The sequence below is a fragment of the Chiloscyllium punctatum genome, chromosome 12, assembly GCF_047496795.1.
Source record: "Chiloscyllium punctatum isolate Juve2018m chromosome 12, sChiPun1.3, whole genome shotgun sequence".
Lineage (NCBI taxonomy): Eukaryota > Metazoa > Chordata > Chondrichthyes > Orectolobiformes > Hemiscylliidae > Chiloscyllium > Chiloscyllium punctatum.
The window spans coordinates 32066454-32079711 of record NC_092750.1 but is presented as its reverse complement, the minus strand read 5'-3'; the positions used below and the strand labels follow the sequence as shown (position 1 = coordinate 32079711).

The 13258-nt window shown below is 44.3% G+C and overlaps 1 protein-coding gene across 2 annotated transcripts in view; it reads left to right on the top strand.

Annotated features, from left to right (window-relative positions):
• LOC140483759 (protein bicaudal D homolog 2-like) overlaps positions 1-8347 on the top strand; it is an 89097-nt gene extending 80750 nt beyond the window's left edge. The window contains exons 7-8 of one of the 2 annotated variants that reach the window (XM_072582283.1): positions 2713-2923; positions 6443-8347. In XM_072582283.1, the coding sequence (XP_072438384.1) occupies positions 2713-2923; positions 6443-6448 (217 nt within the window). In that variant the 3' untranslated portion in view covers positions 6449-8347. Of the gene's footprint in view, positions 1-2712 lie in introns of both variants that reach the window. The other variant, XM_072582281.1, reaches the window with a different exon arrangement.
• Positions 8348-13258: the final 4911 nt, after the last annotated feature.

The following is a 13258-nucleotide window of genomic DNA, read 5'->3' as shown; positions in this document are numbered from 1 at the left end:
AGTATTATAAAGTATTTGCTGAACTTCACTTTTGCATATCCTTCCTCAGTGATTCTTTCTGACTCTGTCTTACCCCACACAGATTCCATCTTAAGTTCTTCGTGTCTGAAGGTATCCAAGATTACAATCTGGTTAAGATTATTTATGTATTATTTATTAATTCTGCTTTGACCCCTTTCAGAACATTCCAATCTCTATTTTTAAAGGCTTATTATTTGGGACTGAGAAGGAATTTGTTTGCAAAGAAGGTTATGAATCAATGATGAAATAATCCATCATTGAATGTTTTTAATTACTGAAATGACGGATTTTTGGGGTGACAGTAAAATCAAAGGGTGTTGGCAGTTGGCAACAAAGTGGAGAGGAAGCTGTGGTCTTTGATAATATTGAATGGCAGAGAAGGTTTTGAGGGATTGTATTGTCTATTCTTGATCCAAATTATGTTCTTGATTTTGCTTCCTTTACATTTTTTATTTTGCTGAATTCTTAGTAGCATCCATCAACATTGTACTGGAGGCTATCCATAAATCAGAGCATTGAAAGTTAAGTGAGAACAAAATGTGTTCAGACTTTGAATCAGTTAATTGATGGAGATTATAATCGCATTTGAAAAATCAGTAATAATGAAAGCAAATGTCTTTGAAAAACTACTACAAATGAAAGGAGCAAAACATTGTTATTGCTGATGTTTGTTCTTTAAACAAGTGATTAATTGATCTCAGAATTGAAGAAATTTGTTAAAACATTAACAGGAAAAAAATTAAAAGATGCAGGGGAATTTGGAGCTTTAATGTGGAACCAGCACACTGTTAAAATGGATTGAAGGAACAGCTTATTTGCTGAAATCTTTGATTCTTTGGTGAGAATTTCTTCTCTAATCATTCATAATTTATTATTATGCTTCAGATTTTTAAACTCTACAAAGATTCACCAGGTAGGATATGAATAGGTGTATGCTATTGAGACTTCTGTTGCAATTAACTCAGTGACTGCATGTTGGCTTTGTAGCATTATGGGAGCTATGAAGTTTATGTTCTAGCACCCTCTGTTGTTTAATTACAGAATTCATGTGCTTGCAGTCACCATTTTGCCTCCCTGCTAAAGTAGTCATCCTATTTCTCGAGTCTGTCTTCATCCTTTTCTGGGGTCACCTCAAGTATTATATTTACAAGTGTTTGTGTGTTATTGGAATACTGTTTCTTCCAAAAAAAAAACCAATCAATCTGGCCTATGTTTGTTATTTCACAGAGCACGCTTTAATTTTACCCCACAAATTTGATCAATGTTAAAGCAATTTTCAATGAAAGTATGTAAATTAATTCCTAAAATGGCTGGAAGAGAGAAAAGTATTTTTAGGAATTTTTCCTCCAATGTTCTTGCATTTATCGCAGAACTGATTTTGGGGTTTGGTTCCACAGCAGCGGTCTGCAACAATTTGCTCAAGTGTGAGCCTTGCATCACAATATGTTGTCATGGAGTCCAATCACATACTCAATCTTTACCCAGGTATTTGTATTTGCCGCAGAAATCACTGTATAGTGAATAATGGCCCTTGGCGATTTATCCTCCCTAAGCCCGGAGCACTGATGCTAGTTATGCCATCCTGACGCTACTTCAGGTGAGATCGATGGACTCGATGGAAACCAGGGATTAAATAAAATACCTCCTTACCTGTATACACGGAAGTGTCTGAACCACTGGAGAATTAATTTATGCTTTTAAGATTATGCAAATTCAACTCTTAGATATTATTTTGTGTGTTTTGTCTTCATTTAACTGGAATTACTGAGGCAACCCCTAAAGAATATGCAAGAAGGCAAAAAAAAAACCCTTTTTAGCTCCCCATAATCATGATGTCAGCTTGGCTGCACGATATAGAATCTATTAAATTTAATTTAGTTATGAAGCTCAGCTGCAAATCAAAAGTCCTAAATGCTATAACAAAATGGTTAGTCTTTAGTGACTAATTACATTTTCTAATTCTGAAAGAAAGTATCAACTTTCCACTTCCCTCTGGCATTGTTTGTGTGGAGTTTGACTGAGATAAGATGCATCAGGTGACTCTCTGAACTGGAACTGTTTTATTCTTGGTACTGTCATAATTATTCAACATTACAACATGTTGCCTTTGGTTGTCTCCTATGCTGTTTGGTGTGAATGTTGATGCTTAGTTAAACGCGGCCTGTTTTCAACTTGTCTGGAGGTCTCCACATCTCCACTTGCTTACATCACTGATCATCATTGTAAACTTTATCATAAGAATATAACGTATAACTTTGTCCATTTGTTATTTTATTCCTGGTTCAGACTTCTACTTGTGTGCTGTGCTCACTTTTGGGAAACATTTATGCTTTAAGAAAGCCAGGTTATTGTATCTCATTGCATTTGGCAATAGTAGTAACATGTATAGCATAAATATTGAAATAGACTATGTAGGTTGCAGGTCTACTTATGTTTTACAATCTTAAGTGCATCCAGTGCCATATATGGTTCTGTTCTACTTAATTGAAAAAAGTGATCCTAATTATATCAAGTTTGTTATTTTCTTACCTTTTTTATTGTATTAAATTTTGATTTCTCCATCATGTACTTGCTGAGCTTCATTTAAACTTCAACCTAGAACAATGAAAATATCAATGGAATGAATTAACTAACCAAACGAAATGAATTAAATGATGTTGCTTGCTAGTAATTATTGGATCTATATTTCAGATGCGATGAATATGTAAATCAGCTGGATGAAATGCAGCGTCAACTTGCTGCTGCTGAGGATGAGAAGAAGACTCTGAACTCTCTTCTTCGCATGGCCATTCAGCAGAAACTGGCATTGACTCAAAGGCTGGAGGACTTAGAGTTTGATCATGAGCAGTCCAAGCGTGGCCGAACCAAGTCGTGGACCAAAACCAGAGCTAACAACCCCAGTGTAAGTCATGTTCGCTCTTGTGTTGTCAGACAAGAGGGAGTAGTTGTCAGCAACCAGATGTATTGCAATGAGAAATACAAAATCTGCTGTGATTGATTGATTGTGATATACAAGGGATTCACAAGAGGTTGGATAGTAAATAGGTGTAATGCTTTGGTGTGCAGCACAGTATTAATGCCCTGTTTTCTTAGCATTGCAATATGTTAATCTGTATTGGATTGTTAATTGTATGGAGATGAAGTAATTGGATTAGTGTGGCATATACACTTTGTAATTTAAGGCTTTAGTTGCAATACCTGTACGTTATATGGGTACTGTGGTATCTCTGAGCTGTCAATTCATTCTATCAGCTTGCTCCAACACCACTGTCTGAAGTCTCTATAGTACAAATGTGCTTTTGTTTTTCTCAATCAGTTTGGTTTGCACTTCATTTTCCAAACAAAGGGTTACATTTAACAATTATGTTTTGCATACGTTTACAGTATTGATATATGCAAATTCATCCCATCTCCATTTAAACTTCAATTTTGTTTTACCAAAATTGTAGTTAAGGTGATGTGCAGTTTTTTAAAATATTGAGAATTGTAATTTCCAGACTATAAAGGATGTTGGAGTTTTATATCTACTAATGCTATTCTTGGACCCTTTTTTTAAGTACAATAATGTGTGAAGATTATATCCCGAGCAAGAGACGGATTTTTGTCTGTGTATTCCAGTATTGGAAACACAGTACCATGCTTCAGTGTTAGTTCATGCCACTGGTGCTTGCAGCCTATAAATTTCAAATTGTTTGTTTATTCGAGCACAGGAGGTGTGGAACTCTGGATTATGTGAGACAATATAGGACATGGAGGAAGTCCTCGTATTAAATACCAGTAATTTCAAAGCTTGCAGTGAATGTGTTAATTTTTTTGTTTCATAAGATTGTGCTTTGAATTCAACAAATACAGGGACTGTGACTGCAGCAGTATATGTTATTTACATAGAACAGTATGTCTGCGCTGACCATATTCTAAACTAATCCCTTCTGCTTGCACATGGTTCATATCCCTGTATTCTCTGCCTGTTCATGTGTCTGCCTAAATGTCTCTTACACATTGCTATTATATTTGCTTCTACCACCTCCCCAGCAATGTGTTCCAGATGCCTGTCTAAGTTTTCAAAGAAAACTTGCCTTGCACCCCTCCTTTTAAACTTCCACCTTAAAGTTATGTATCCATGTTCCTCATAATTTTATATATTTCTATCCGGTCACCCCTCAGCCTCTGCCTCTTGTGAAGGCACTCCAAATTTGTCAAACCTCATACATTCCAATCCAGATAAAATCCCCACAGATCTCTTTTGCATCCTGGTCTAAAGCCTTCCTACAGTGTGCTCACCAGAATTGCACATTACACTTCAAATGTAGCTTAAAATATTATACAGTTGCAACATTACTTGCCAACTTTTATACTCAATAGCTTGATTGCTGTAGGCAAGCTTGCCATAAACCTTCCTAACCATCATCTTCACTTGTGTTGCCACTTTCAGGAGTTATGGATTTAAACTCAAAGACTCAATACTTCTAAGGGTCCTATCATTTACTGTAAACTTTTCTTTTGCTTTTGACCTCCCAGAATGCATCACCTTGTTTGTCTGAATTAAGCTGTGTTGGCGATTTCTCTTCCCAACTTTCCAACTGATCTACATCCTGCTGCCTTTGACAACATCCTCACTATTCACAGCCTCCAATTTTCATGTTGGAAAGTTTAATAACAGTTGAAGCATTTGATGCTGTTAATTTAAATAAGCACAAAGTGAAGCACACAATGGACTGAGGGTGCACCAAATTGGGTAAGAACTGTGGTCAAACGTATGCTGTCTGGCACAAATTTCCTTCACCTAGGCAAATCCCTTCTGAAGCAATATAGGGAAATATTCCATATCCTGCCATTTCTCATTGTCAGTAGCTTTGTGCTTTTAATACCCCCACATTGCATATAAGTAGTTGGGAGATTTGTGTTAATAATATGAAAATACTGGCATTGCCTATCTTGTGGTTCCAAAAACTTACCATACTATGACTTGGAATATTCATACCTTGTAAAAATAAGCTTAAGTGTTTCACTTCATTCTTTAAATAAACTTTATTCATCTCCATTTTCTTACTTTAAGAAGATCTAATACAAAATGGCTACATGCTAGCAATATATTTAAATTGTAGATCCAGATTTCTAAATGAATAAAGTTAAACTATTTTGTATACTAACTGGCCACAGTGGGTCAAAAGACTGCAATTGAAAACTCTTCTGCTCCTAGTTCATACTGATGTTTATATATTACTCACTAGTGGAGGTAGTAAGAAATATTTATCATTTCTAGAATCTGAGTTCTACAGTAAATTCACAATAATTTCTCCTGTAAATATTAAATGTTGATTTGCCATTTTTCCCATTTGGGGCTACTGATTGTGAGTATGAGTTCACAGACAAAATAATAGAACAAGCTTTGTTCTTTTAGGTACTCTGCCCTATTACAAATTACTGTTCTGTCTGAGAGCTTTAAAATTTCTTTAAAGTAGAATTTAAAGACTTTTTTCTTCAATAACTTATGACACAGCAGAGCTAATGAAGAGTTGAACATTTTAAAAACATTTTGGAGCAACTTGTGATAATGAACCAGAAATTTGCCATTGTTGAAATCATGTAAACAAAGTATTTGTTAAATTCAGTCTTGGTTTAGTTTTCTGTGCTGTGCAATCCTTTTGAAGGCCTTTTGATCTACAGATAATTAACTTCTTTACATTGTGGGCAAAGCGCCAGTGGTTTGAATTAACCTAGCATTTAGATATGTGATATTTAACATTTTTACTATATTTGAAGCAGATGCACAGTTGCTTCCATATTTCAAGAATATTTTAATGCAGTGATTTCCCTTTACAAAATGCAAGTAACAAATTTGATACTTTAAGGCAGATATGTAAAACAACTTGGACAGATGTTCAAAATGTGTCTCAAGTTATAATTCAATATTGTGATATGATGTGACCAACTTGCTGTAAAGTTTAGAATATGCATCTATATACATAGTGTTACCTAATTGCTGTTACGACTCAGCAGGTGAAATCCATATAAGGCCTACCTCTGTAGCAGGCTTTCTATCCTTTGGCTTCTGGCTGTATTTGCTATTGCTTATAGAAGTCTGCATACAATGACCTGCATGTGTCTCTTATCTAATGGCTTTGTAAACCTATTCCTGTAATAAATAATCTCTTTGCATGGCCAACATCAGGTCACTCAATACTTGTGAGGTCAACTTCCTATAAATGGTCCTCAACATGTTATATGTTTGTGTATGCTTTATGTTCCAGAGTAATTCAAAATGGTCCGTTTTGATTGCTAACAGCACACAGTTTGCATTAACAGATTAATGTGACTAGCAAAACCTTGTGCTATGCATTCTTCATGAATTGCTTCTTGTGCAAGTGGTAATTTATAATGAGAGTTTTTTGGCTAATTTTTTTTATTTTCCCTTTTTCAGCGATAAAAGTCCCTGGAGCAGGACTTTGCAGTCAAGAGTGCAGTTTTTAAAAAAAGTACTAGTGTAGTCCATTGCACAAAATGACCTAATAGTGAAGAGAACACTATTGAACCACATTAATAATAGAGGCAGTATATTTGCTGCCTTATGTTGTTTGCACTACAAGTTGCAAACATGAACAAAATTACATTATTAAAATGGCTGCTGCAGGAAGAGAAACTCACAAGTGTTGAAGAAATCTTCAATAATTTGATTAACATTATGCTTTATGATATAATATTACACAATATTGAGATGTTATGATATTCATATGTTTCCCAGTTATTCATTGATTTTAATCAGATGTTAAACCTGTGCACTTTTGATATTTTTTAATTATTAGGAAGGTAGAAAATGCTGGAGTTTGTTGATATAACTCTACCGGTAGTGTCTTTACTTGGTGTGATAGGGTTCTGCATCTGCATGCTGCAGAGGAGTCAGTTATATTTTTAACCTGTGTTCAAATTATATTTTTACACTACCAGGATTTGTGCTTCAGCATTTTCTCCATTAGAATTTTTGTTTTGCATATGTTAACTGCCACTTCTAAAATCCAGGGTGATCCAATTCTGGGGTTTTCTTGTATATTATTCTTAGGAATAGCTCAATGTAACAAGGAAAAAAACTTGACTTTTTTTCTGGTAATGGTAATAAGCACTTGAAAAGTAGTATTACCAACAAATTCCAGGATTTCTGGGTTTTAAAAATATCAAGTATCATTGATTTAATAGAATTTTTTACAAAGGCACCAAATAAATTCCATTTTGGAATTGTCTCCTTATTTCTTTTTTGTTATTGTGCCAAAACTTGGTACACCTAGAAGAAAAATCTAAAAGATTGTTTGTTGTGGGGTGTTCTGTTTCCATGCCTTCATTTTGTTAATCCTGCCAGTAGTGCCTTTGATGATTTTGAACAGTGTGCTTGTTCCTACAATTGTTTTTGCAAACTAAAGTATTCAAATTTCAAAAAGGATTAAGCAATAAGTGCAACTGAGAACCCCCCTTTTGCACACAATTTCCACTGTAGTCTTAATTTTACAAATAAATTGTATGAAATTCTTTTATGTTGATGATACTTCTGAAATGCAGATTCATGCAAATTCAGGGGATGCTATTTTGGGAACCAAATCAAGTGAGTTTGGACTCCTAACAGACACAATAAATTGTATTAACACATTCGTGGTTACAGTACAGATGACTGTATCACACGTATCTTAGCTTTGGTGATGGACGCAAATAACTGGTATTGTTAGCAGATGTGAAAACATTAAGACATTAACTTTCCTTACCAGCTGTGTAATCATTGTGTAAGTTCAGCAAACAGAAAATAGATGCTGCATCAACAAACCATAAACCATGGATTAAACTGGTGAGGTTTGTTGAGGACAACTTCTGACAAATTGGTTGAATATAAAAATAACTTTAAAGTGCAATTTAAATGATGAATTTTACATTATTGTGAAAGATATTTTCTGTTCGCTGGAAGAATGGTGTGGTTCTTAACTTTTTTTGTTACAGTATTGATCATATGCTCAGTAACATTAAAAATGTACTTCATGTGGGTATTTATTTGAAGCAATTTTCACTGTACTGTATTATTTTTATGTGCATTATCATTTAGTGGCAGGTTGGCTTAAACATAATGTTATATGCATGTGTGCCAGCCTAGAGACCTTTACACAGATTTTTTTACATAATTAATTGAAGTTTTTTAAACTGTGTGGAACTAAAGGCTTCATAGACTTTGAAATATTGAACATTGGACTTGCAAACATATAAAACCTGACAAAAGGTTTCTTGTACCAGGATTGTATCTGTGTAAAGGTAATCCTATTGGCTATGTCAATAAATGTGATTACAAATAAAACATTGAGTCTGGAAATTTTTTATTCTTCTGTTTGTATTAAATAAATGAGAAATTGCCTACTTTCTTACGATCATAAATTTTGAAAGTCGGTGTAGCACAGAAGCAACCATTCCGCCTGGTGTGTCTGTGCAGCCTCGAAGAGCAATTCATATAGAGCCATTGCTTCCCATCACCCTGCACATTCTTCCATTTCACATAATGATTCAATTCCCTCCAGGATGCCTTGATTTGAATCTGTCCCTGTCATGCTGTCAGACAATGCATTACAGGTTTAAACTACTGCGTCAAAATGTTTTTCTCCCTTCATGTCCCCATTCCTACTTCTGCCAATTACTTCAATTTTCTGTCCTCTGATTCACAGAATCGTTTTGGCACAGAACGAGACTATTCAGCCCATTGTGACTGGACATTGGTTTATTTCAAATGCCCTTATGAATGCCTCAATTAAACCTGCTTCCAATGCATTTCCAGGTAGTGCATTCAATACCTCAATGAACTGGATCAGTGGTCTGTGATGGAGTGACACCAGAGACCGAGGTTCAATTCCTATACTGGCTGAGGTTACATTTGAGATTCTGCTTCCTCGATGGTGCCTCCCCCATCTCTGACACTCTCACTCTCTGACAACCCCCTCTGGGCCGCGCCCTCTGTCCTGCCCCCTCTCGCTCCCTCCCTCTCACCACCCTGCCCCCTCACTCTGCCCCGCGCCCCCTCCCCCCCCATCTCTCCCCTGCCCCCTTTTCCGCCCCCCCCCATCCTTTTTTTCTTTCCGCTCCCACCCCGTCTCTCCCCCCCCGTCTCTCTTCTCTCTTCCCCCCCCCGTCTCTCTTCTCTCTTTCCCCCCCCCCCCCCGTCTCTCTTCTCTCTTCCCCCCCCCCGTCTCTCTTCTCTCTTCCCCCCCCCCGTCTCTCTCTCTCTTCCCCCCCCCCCGTCTCTCTTCTCTCTTCCCCCCCCCATCTCTCTTCTCTCTTCCCCCCCCCATCTCTCTTCCCCCCCCATCTCTCTTCTCTCTTCTCCCCCCCCCATCTCTCTTCTCCCCCCCATCTCTCTTCTCTCTTCTCCCCCCCATCTCTCTTCTCTCTTCCCCCCCCCCATCTCTCTTCTCTCTTTTCCCCCCCCATCTCTCTTCTCTCTTCCCCCCCCATCTCTCTTCTCTCTTCCCCCCCATCTCTCTTCTCTCTTCCCCCCCCATCTCTCTTCTCTCTTTTCCCCCCCCATCTCTCTTCTCTCTTTTTTCCCCCCCCATCTCTCTTCTCTCTTTTTCCCCCCCATCTCTCTTCTCTCACCCCCCCCATCTCTCTTCTCTCACCCCCGTGTCTCTTCTCTCTTCTCCCCCCCCCCATCTCTCTTCTCCCCCCCCATCTCTCTTCTCTCTTCTCCCCCCCCCCATCTCTCTTCTCTCTTCTCCCCCCCCCATCTCTCTTCTCTCTTTCCCCCCCCATCTCTCTTCTCTCTTTTTTCCCCCCATCTCTCTTCTCTCACCCCCCCCATCTCTCTTCTCTCCCCCCGTGTCTCTTCTCTCCCCCCCGTGTCTCTTCTCTCCCCCGTCTCTCTTCTCTTCCCCCCCCCCGTCTCTCTTCTCTTCCCCCCCCCCATCTCTCTTCCCCCCCCCCCCATCTCTCTTCTCTCTTCTCCCCCCCCATCTCTCTTCTCTCTTCCCCCCCCCCATCTCTCTTCTCTCTTCCACCCCCCATCTCTCTTCTCTCTTCCCCCCCCCCATCTCTCTTCTCTCTCCCCCCCCCATCTCTCTTCTCTCTTCTCCCCCCCCATCTCTCTTCTCTCTTCCCCCCCCCCATCTCTCTTCCACCCCCCATCTCTCTTCTCTCTTCCCCCCCCCATCTCTCTTCTCTCTCCCCCCCCATCTCTCTTCTCTCTTCCCCCCCCCCCCCATCTCTCTTCTCTCTTCCCCCCCCATCTCTCTTCTCTCTTCCCCCCCCATCTCTCTTCTCCCCCCCCCATCTCTCTTCTCCCCCCCCCATCTCTCTTCTCTCCCCCCCCCATCTCTCTTCTCCCCCCCCCATCTCTCTTCTCCCCCCCCATCTCTCTTCTCCCCCCCCATCTCTCTTCTCCCCCCCATCTCTCTTCTCTCTTCTCCCCCCCATCTCTCTTCTCTCTTCTCCCCCCCCATCTCTCTTCTCTCTTCTCCCCCCCCATCTCTCTTCTCTCTTCTCCCCCCCATCTCTCTTCTCTCTTCTCCCCCCCATCTCTCTTCTCTCTTCTCCCCCCCCATCTCTCTTCTCCCCCCCCCATCTCTCTTCTCTCTTCCCCCCCCCCCCCGTCTCTCTTCTCTCTTCCCCCCCCCCGTCTCTCTTCTCTCTTCCCCCCCCCCGTCTCTCTTCTCTCTTCCCCCCCCCCGTCTCTCTTCTCTCATTCCCCCCCCCCCGTCTCTCTTCTCTCTTCTCCCCCCCCATCTCTCTTCTCTCTTCTCCCCCCCCATCTCTCTTCTCTCTTCTCCCCCCATCTCTCTTCTCTCTTCTCCCCCCCCATCTCTCTTCTCCCCCCCCCATCTCTCTTCTCTCTTCTCCCCCCCCCATCTCTCTTCTCTCTTTTCCCCCCCATCTCTCTTCTCTCCCCCCAATCTCTCTTCTCTCACCCCCCCCATCTCTCCTTCTCTCACCCCCCCCCATCTCTCTCATCTCTCCCCCCCATCTCTCTTCTCTCCCCCCCCATCTCTCTTCTCTCCCCCCCATCTCTCTTCTCTCCCCCCAATCTCTCTTCTCTCCCCCCCGTGTCTCTTCTCTCCCCCCCGTGTCTCTTCTTCCCCCCCCCCGTCTCTCTCTTCTCCCCCCCCCCCCCCCCACCCCCCGTCTCTCTCCTCTCCCCCCCCATCTCTCTCTCTCTTCCCCCCCCGTCTTTTCCGCCCTCCCCACCCCCCGTCTCTCTTCTCTTCCCCCCCCCCGTCTCTCTTCTCTTCCCCCCCCCCGTCTCTCTTCTCTTCCCCCCCCCCCGTCTCTCTTCTCTTCCCCCCCCCCCGTCTCTCTTCTCTTCCCCCCCCCCCCCCCGTCTCTCTTCTCTTCCCCCCCCCCATCTCTCTTCTCTCTTCTCCCCCCCCATCTCTCTTCTCTCTTCTCCCCCCCCATCTCTCTTCTCTCTTCCCCCCCCCATCTCTCTTCTCTCTTCCACCCCCCATCTCTCTTCTCTCTTCCCCCCCCCCCATCTCTCTTCTCTCTCCCCCCCCATCTCTCTTCTCTCTTTCCCCCCCCCCCCCATCTCTCTTCTCTCTTCCCCCCCATCTCTCTTCTCTCTTCCCCCCCCCATCTCTCTTCTCTCTCCCCCCCCCATCTCCTTCTCTCTTCCCCCCCCCCCCATCTCTCTTCTCTCTTCCCCCCCATCTCTCTTCTCTCTTCCCCCCCATCTCTCTTCTCTCTTCCCCCCCATCTCTCTTCTCTCTTCCCCCCCATCTCTCTTCTCTCTTCCCCCCCCATCTCTCTTCTCTCTTCTCCCCCCCCCATCTCTCTTCTCCCCCCCCCATCTCTCTTCTCCCCCCCCCATCTCTCTTCTCCCCCCCCATCTCTCTTCTCCCCCCCATCTCTCTTCTCTCTTCTCCCCCCCATCTCTCTTCTCTCTTCTCCCCCCATCTCTCTTCTCTCTTCTCCCCCCCCATCTCTCTTCTCTCTTCTCCCCCCCATCTCTCTTCTCTCTTCTCCCCCCCATCTCTCTTCTCTCTTCTCCCCCCCCATCTCTCTTCTCTCTTCTCCCCCCCCATCTCTCTTCTCTCTTCTCCCCCCCCCATCTCTCTTCTCTCTTCTCCCCCCCCATCTCTCTTCTCTCTTTCCCCCCCATCTCTCTTCTCTCTTCTCCCCCCCCATCTCTCTTCTCTCTTCTCCCCCCCCCATCTCTCTTCTCTCTTCTCCCCCCCCATCTCTCTTCTCTCTTTCCCCCCCATCTCTCTTCTCTCTTTTCCCCCCCATCTCTCTTCTCTCCCCCCCCAATCTCTCTTCTCTCACCCCCCCCCATCTCTCTTTTCTCTCCCCCCCCATCTCTCTTCTCTCCCCCCCATCTCTCTTCTCTCCCCCCCATCTCTTCTCTCCCCCCCATCTCTCTTCTCTCCCCCCCATCTCTCTTCTCTCCCCCCCATCTCTCTTCTCTCCCCCCCATCTCTCTTCTCTCCCCCATCTCTCTTCTCTCCCCCCCAATCTCTCTTCTCTCCCCCCCCGTGTCTCTTCTCTCCCCCCCGTGTCTCTTCTTTCCCCCCCCCCCGTCTCTCTCTTCTCCCCCCCCCCCCCCACCCCCATCTCTCTCCTCTCCCCCCCCCCCCCCCATCTCTCTCTCTCTTCCCCCCCCGTCTTTTCCGCCCTCCCACCCCCCGTCTCTTCCCCCCCCCCCCCCCGTCTCTCTTCTCTTCCCACCCCCCGTCTCTCTTCTCTTCCCCCCCCCCCCGTCTCTCTTCTCTTCCCCCCCCCCCCCCGTCTCTCTTCTCTTCCCCCCCCCCCGTCTCTCTTCTCTTCCCCCCCCCCCCCCGTCTCTCTTCTCTTCCCCCCCCCCCCCCGTCTCTCTTCTTCCCCCCCCCCTCCCCGTCTCTCTTCTCCCCCCCCCCCCCTCCCCCCCGCTCTCCCCCTCCCCCCCCCCCCCCCCGTCCTCCCCCCCCCTCCCCGTCTCCCCTTCTCCCCCCCCCCCTCCCCCCGTCTCTCTCTCCCCCCCCCCCTCCCCGCTCCTTCCCCCCCCCCTCCCCCTTCCCCTCCCCCTCCCCCCCCCCCCCCCCTCCCCCCCCCCCCCGTCTCTCTTCTCCCCCCCCCTCCCCGTCTCTCTTCTCCCCCCCCCTCCCCGTCTCTCTTCTCCCCCCCCCCGTCTCTCTTCTCCCCCCCCCCCCCCCCGTCTCTCTTCTCCCCCCCCCCCGTCTCTCTTCTCCCCCCCCCCCCGTCTCTCTTCTCTCCCCCCCCCCCCGTCTCTCTTCTCTCCCCCCCCGTCTCT